The following is a 6,926-nucleotide window of genomic DNA, read 5'->3' as shown; positions in this document are numbered from 1 at the left end:
AATGACCAACACTCTTCCAACGCATACTATTTGCTCAAGCCTTGTCCTATGCACCTACATGCCCTCGGATGTCCTTGGCACATAGCACATCACCAACGCATAACAACCTTTGGATCAAGCTAGGTCTCAACTCAACACCTCATGGTATAATTTATCATCGCCTAGGCTCTTGCTAATGCATCCCTTATGACCAACGCATGTATGTCCTTGTTTGCCAACATCCTTAGTCTCTTATTCAAGACCAACGTAACCTAACCTCATAAACCTTATGTACTGCAAGCCTTAGCAATGCAAAGACGTTTCACCATGCGTCCACCATGGCTTGTCTCATCGCCTAGCTCATCGTCTAGTATTACTGCCGCATAGCACCATCGCATAGCGCCTACGTCTATCGCATAGCACAAAACCTACCGCATAGTCCTTGCCCATCGTGTAGCGCTGACGGCCATCGTCTAGCGCACATTCCCATCGCGTAGCGCCATCGCCCAACATCATCGTCTAGCACTGATGCCGATCGTGTAGTGCCAACGCCTCATCATCTAACGTTATCGCCCATCGCATAGCATTATCGCCCATCGCATAGCGCTATCATTTAGCGCGGCTCTCCGCATTTCTAGCGTCGTACTTTATCGTACGATCGCATACCGCATCGCTTAGCTCCTCACATTGCTACACGATCGTCTAGCACCCATGTCCACACAACTTGAGGCTATCGTATGTTTTGCTAACCTCTCAAGACATTGGTTGCTGCATGCGTTTCTCTTGGCCATACTTTGGCTTCCTTCAACGCCCAAATAACCTCTTAAATGGGCAAGGCCAATGCATGGGACAACACTTAGCCAATTTTCTAGCTTCCAACGCATGGGTTACACTTAGCCAATTTTTCAAGCTTTACCCAAGAGTCAAGCTTCCAAATTCAAACATTTCTTCTAACTTTTCACCCTTTTCTCTATAGTTACACATTAATTTCCACATTAACCTACTCACCACACTGGTCTCAGTAGGGAATATACTCAAGTAGAGAAATTAGGGCTCAGGGTTTATAAGAACTTTCAAAAAGAGGTGAAAAATTGTGTTCTGAACTGCTGAAGGCCACACCTTTTATAGGCCTTCAGCGTGGAACTGTCGCGTGAGAAAAAGGCGAACAACCTCAAAACGTACGAGGGCGGGCCTGAAGACTCGGCTAGAAGACCAAGTTTTTTTCGGTTTTAAATAATAATAAAAAAAGGAAATGAAATACAAACATCTTTATTAAAGAAAGTAATAATGATACTAATCACACACGGGAACGTCCACCGAACCCACATTGGTCTATCTTCTCACTCCTTCTAAAACTTGGGTACCCCTTAGGGCCCAAACCCAAACCCAAGATTGGAGTACAAAAGTAAGGCTTCTAAATCAAAATTTTCCAATATGGGATTCTCCAACCAAAGGTTGGTTCCCTCTTATTTTTGAAAATTAAATTTTCACCTAATAGTTTTATGTCCTAAAACTCGTGGTTTGTAAACAATAAAACATATTCTAAAAATTCAATAAAGTCGTTATTGAAATAAGAATTGTTTATTTCGTTTTTAAAATAATTTCAATAAACTAAAAGATCCATGACTATTATATGAGTACTTGAGCTTTATATGAAGACATAAATGTGGATCAGGTTCGAGTAAAAAGTCAAAATGATCTATAGTATATGAATAAGGTTGGGTGCCTTATTCTGGTAACACTATCGGATGCGACCCACTCTATAGTTGTTACAAGGAGTTGTAAAGTACTACAGACGATGTGATCCCAATTTATACATGTTATGACATGAGAAGTGGGGGCATTGTGCAATGGGTTTGTACAATATCAGACCACGAAATTAGTCACTCTTACTTTACAACATTGTTTACTGTTTAAGACTGACTATTTCAAATCGATGACCTAGGTAACTTTGACCTTATTCCTAAGCTAACTATGAAATCCTGTTTATTCAGGATTATTCTTAGATTTGCATAGGTGAGGGTTGGCTCCATAGTGCTAGCTTAATAAACCTCTATTTCAGGGGGTAAGAACGGGTGGATAGCTACGGACATAGGGTGCAAGATGGAATTCACTCCTACTCGCTTTCAGGGATAGTAGAGAGGTTGTTCCCTTAAGTGCTGACTTCGAGTCTTGAACAAAGGGCCCCACCCTCTTATTAGCTCGAGAGGGACACTGTTTGTTGATCGGATCACAAACCAATTGTTCATTAGAGGATCAATGGAACTTAAGGAACAAGAGGTAATCTCGGGGGTAAAACAAACATTTAATCCGACCGTTATTACGAACAACCTGTGAAGGGTTAACTTACTAATCATGGTTTTATTGAGTGGACATAATATATCTACAGTGAGGGGAGTGCAACTATGGGCTTTAGTAGAGTGACCCATTAGTTAACGAATAAGGGTTAATTTGATGTAAAGAGTTTAGCCAATTAATCTCAGATCGTTGGAGTCCATGATCTGTAGGTCTACGAGGTCCCCCTACTAGCTCGTAAATGGATTAGCCTTAGAGTAGCATGATAAGTTAATTTGAAACATTCAAATTAGAATTAAGGGAATTAGTAATTATATGTGATATAATTACGTGTTTAATTTTGGAATTCAACGGAATTGGAGAATCAATTAATATTTAAATATGATTTAAATATTAAATTCCTGAATAGAGATTCATGATGGTGGAATTAGTGTTAAGTTAAATTAATATTTAATATTGAATTACTTAGAATTAATTAAATTATTTAATTAATTATTCATTATTAATTTTATTAGAAAATTAATTAATGTATTAATTTTGTAAGATTTATAAAGTTTTCAATTTTGAAAACAATATTAATTTTGGAAATCAATTTATAAAACAATATTAAAAAAAGATTGAAAACTTGAAAATGGAAAAAGTGGGAGATCTCTATTTACCAACTTAGTAGCTCACTCAATTTCCACCATTGCTTGAGTCAATCCTCCAAGCATGAGCTGCTCTTCATGCAACTATCTACTTTGCATGATGGTCTTCCAATAAATAGAGAATGTTGGACTGAGAATCGAGCATGCAAACTGAAGCACTTGATGAGTTTTTGCTGAAAAACTTTCTGGTTGAAGAATGTGTTCTTCCAACGTGCTTCAGTGTGCCACTTCTCCAAATTCCCTTTATTCAAGCTTATTTTGAGTCCCATAACTCAATCTAAGGCTTCAAGAGAATAATAGAGAAGGCATTGAGGTGGTTCACAAGAAGATTTGGAGAAGATTTGTAGCTGAATTCGAGTTTCAAGTGGTTCTACAAAAGTATGTCATGAAACCCTCTTATTAGTTTATGAGCATACTTAATTTATAGCCAAAAGTAATGAATTAGAATGCTTATTGATCCTTGTTGCTTCCGCTGCATGCTGGTATACTCCAACATCGATCAACCCATTTCAACCAGTCAGAACTTGGGGGATGACCGAAGTGAAGCTTGGTTTGGTCACAACAGTGAACCTAGATGTACTTCACAGTTCGATGCTGAACATGGATATGGACAATCTTCAGGACCACAAACTTCTCCAACACCTTATATCCATGTTCCAACCCCACCTGCTCCCGTCCTACCAATTGTGATGCCTTCGATTCAAATGCAATCTACCATTCCAATCCAACCATTTGTAGATATACCCAGACCATTAGAGCGCCCATCGTATGACGACCTCATCATAATACCTCATGACTGTCTGCATGACGAGGATATAAAGGTCGATCAAATTTTCTTTTCGAAATATGATTTCCCAGTTAAATTATTGATTGCAATAAGAAAGAACTTTGACTACAGTGTAAAAAAGTCAACAAAGAGCTTGCTAACTTTCCGGTGTTCGGTGGAGGAGTGCAAGTGGAGGTTCCATGCAGAAAAAAATGAAAGAAATTGATTCCTTCAAATCGACGAAATATCCAAGCGAACATACATATTCTCTTGAAATGAGAATGGGTAATCACCGACAAGCAAAAAGTTGGGTTATTAGACACTTAATCAAGTCTAAATACGAACAAGTTAGTCGAACATACTGCCTGAAGGATATAATTGAGGATGTCTGACGAGATTATGGAGTGAACATAAGTTACGGGCGAGCTTATCGTGCTAGAGAGTACAGATTAGTGTTCGCATGAGGGTCGCTGAAGGATCATATGCTATTGTTAGGGCATATGGCGAGGCACTTAAGCTTGCAAATCCAGGTACGATATTTGAGGTTGAAGTGGAGGACAGACAATACTTTAAGTACATCTTCATGGCACTTGGTCAATGTATCAGGGGTTTTTTGAACTACATCTACCCAGTAATCGTTGTTGATGGGACCCATTTGTATGAGAAATACAAAGATACGTTGTTAATAGCAACGTGTATCGATGGCAATAACAACATATATCCTATCGCCTTCAGTACTGTAGATGGTGACAACGATACATCATGGACTTGGTTCATGATTCATTTGAAGGATTCAATGGGAGACATTCCAAATTTAGTGATTATATCAGATTGTCATATCTCAATTGCAAAAGTTGTTACATGTATGTTCCTTGATGCATTTCATGCTTTATGTATGTACCATGTTCGAAACAATTTGGTTGACAAATTCAAGAATAAAGACATAATCTCATACTTCTACCTAGCAATGAAAGTTTATAGAATGTCTGAGTTTCAGATGTATTGGGCTAAGCTCCATCAATATACTGATGTGACGACCTATCTTGAGGAGGTTGGATTACAAAGGTGGGCAAGGGTTTATCAAGTTCATTACAGGTATGATAAGATGACGAAAAATATAGTAGAATGCCTCAATGAAGTGTTGAAAGTGAAGGAACTCTAATTACAAAGAACCTATGAGCGGAAGCGGTTTGTCCAAACTCCATTGTGAAAGAACCCATACATTTACAGTCATACTAAAAATATTATGCATTAAATAATAAATTACAGCATGTTTTGAATTAAATACAAAGGATGAGACACTTTACCTTTGAAGAACCTTTCTTCAAGTGTATCCCTCGATCGTTCACCAATGCGTCAAACAGCACGAATGCAATGAGCAAGACAATCTCCCTCGAACGGCAACGAGTAGACCCTTGATCCTTGAAAAATCGAACATAACCACTAGATTACCTTGGTATTCTCGGTGTGAGAATCTAGGAGTGGTGGGCTCTGGCTTATTTTTGTTTGAGGGAAGGTTTAGAGTGGAGGAGACGATCGAGTAAACGAACGAACTATCATGTAGAAGATGAAGTCTATCGCATAGACTAAATACTCGATCGTTTAATCTCTCAAGCTATCGTCTAGTAAACTCGACGCTATTGTGTAGTCACTCAATGGTTAATAATCTGAGACAATTTTCATGTAATAATTAAAAACCAATTTTCATCTTTATTCCACTTTGCCATAAAATCGTATAACTACCCACTAAGGGTGGTTTTTGAGAAAAATGCATTTAATTATCAAATAATTAATAAATATAAATAAATATGATAACTAACTTATCATATTATATTTATAACCTATAGTTTTAATATTGCATCATATACAATATATAAACTATAGTTCTTTTTCTATTTTATGGCATTTAATATAAATCATATTTATATTAAATTTAATAACTATGAATCTTATTCATAGAAAATATATTTGAATCATATTCAAATATTAGTTCCTCCAATCAAATAATAATGTATCAAATACATTATATCAGTTATATCATATATAATTGAATTAATTTAATATTGTTGGGGTTTGTGCCCTAAAGTCTCGTGTCCTATAGTTTATAAACACATTTTGTATGAACGCTTGTGATATATAATATATGATATTTACTTTACTTCTTGACTTTGCACATTTAGATGTTTTATTTGCTTTACCACAAACCAATAAACTTAAAATTCCTGGTTGTCTTTATGTAACTTAAGCATGTATGTGGTGACATACAAGTGGATCATATCTTAAGTGACAACCAAAATGGTCTGTAGTATGTGGATATAAGAGGGAAACCTTATCCTAACTATCGCTTACCTTTTACTAAACGATCGTTTAGCGCCCGAGTTTTTCTAAACAATCATTTAGACGATCGCTTAGCTTTTCCTACACGATCGTATAGATGATCGCTTATCTTTTCCTACACGATCGTATATTTCACCTAAACGATCAAGCATTTTGTCTATACAATAGATGAGTCTTTCTTCCACTTGCTTGATCGTTGTATACAATCTCCCTTCCTCTTCCCCTCTACCAAATCCGAACAAAGCCCACCCTTTGGATTCTCACTCTGAGAATACTGAGAGCTCTAAGTAGTGGTGTCGTCCCCATTTCCTTCTGTTCGTGTGGAGACTGTTCGAAGTAGACGATTGGGAGTTACTGAACGATAGCTTGTCATTCCAGTGAAAGTGAGATTTGCTGTGAAGAAAAAGTCTTCAACTGGTATGATCTCCAACTGGTATGATCTCTCAGTCTCTTATTTATTGATTCTCTAAGTATGCCAATAATTTAGCGTTGTGAATGCATATTTGTATGTTTGAATGTACATGTAGAAATTCTATAATAATGGATTGGAAAGATCCGCTTCCGCTCATAGGTACTCTTGAATAAGAGTTCCTTCAATTGGTTTCAGAGCCAGGTTTCTGATATTCCAATTCAATGCTGCAAAAGAATTGCATTTACATTCTCGGTTGGTGCAGCATGTCTACTCTTTGTTTTAATTGTTAAATCATTTGTGGATGTGTGGATTAATGGAGTTTTCTGGGATGTAACTTCGGTTTGATAAATTCTTCAGTTAATTGTAAAGGCCCCTGCATTTTTTGGGCACAATTAATTGCTATTGAGTCTGTAATTTTAAAGTTAGTTTGAGTCTTGAGTCGTTTGTGAAGAAGTTTAGAGCAAGGGTTGCTGTTCTTCAAGGAAGAAGA

The 6,926-nt window shown here is 37.1% G+C and overlaps 1 protein-coding gene across 1 annotated transcript; it reads left to right on the top strand.

The window, feature by feature from the left end:
* The first annotated feature begins 4,147 nt into the window (after window positions 1-4,147).
* Window positions 4,148-4,849, top strand: LOC120084622 (uncharacterized). Its single transcript, XM_039040431.1, has one exon. It carries the CDS (start codon window positions 4,148-4,150, stop codon window positions 4,847-4,849), a length of 702 nt encoding a protein of 233 aa, XP_038896359.1.
* The last annotated feature ends 2,077 nt before the right edge of the window (window positions 4,850-6,926 follow it).

Source organism: Benincasa hispida, chromosome 9, assembly GCF_027475165.1.
Source record: "Benincasa hispida cultivar pf3 chromosome 9, pf3_genome.v1.1, whole genome shotgun sequence".
Taxonomy (NCBI): Eukaryota; Viridiplantae; Streptophyta; class Magnoliopsida; order Cucurbitales; family Cucurbitaceae; genus Benincasa; species Benincasa hispida.
This window is presented reverse-complemented; position numbering and strand designations above follow the sequence as displayed.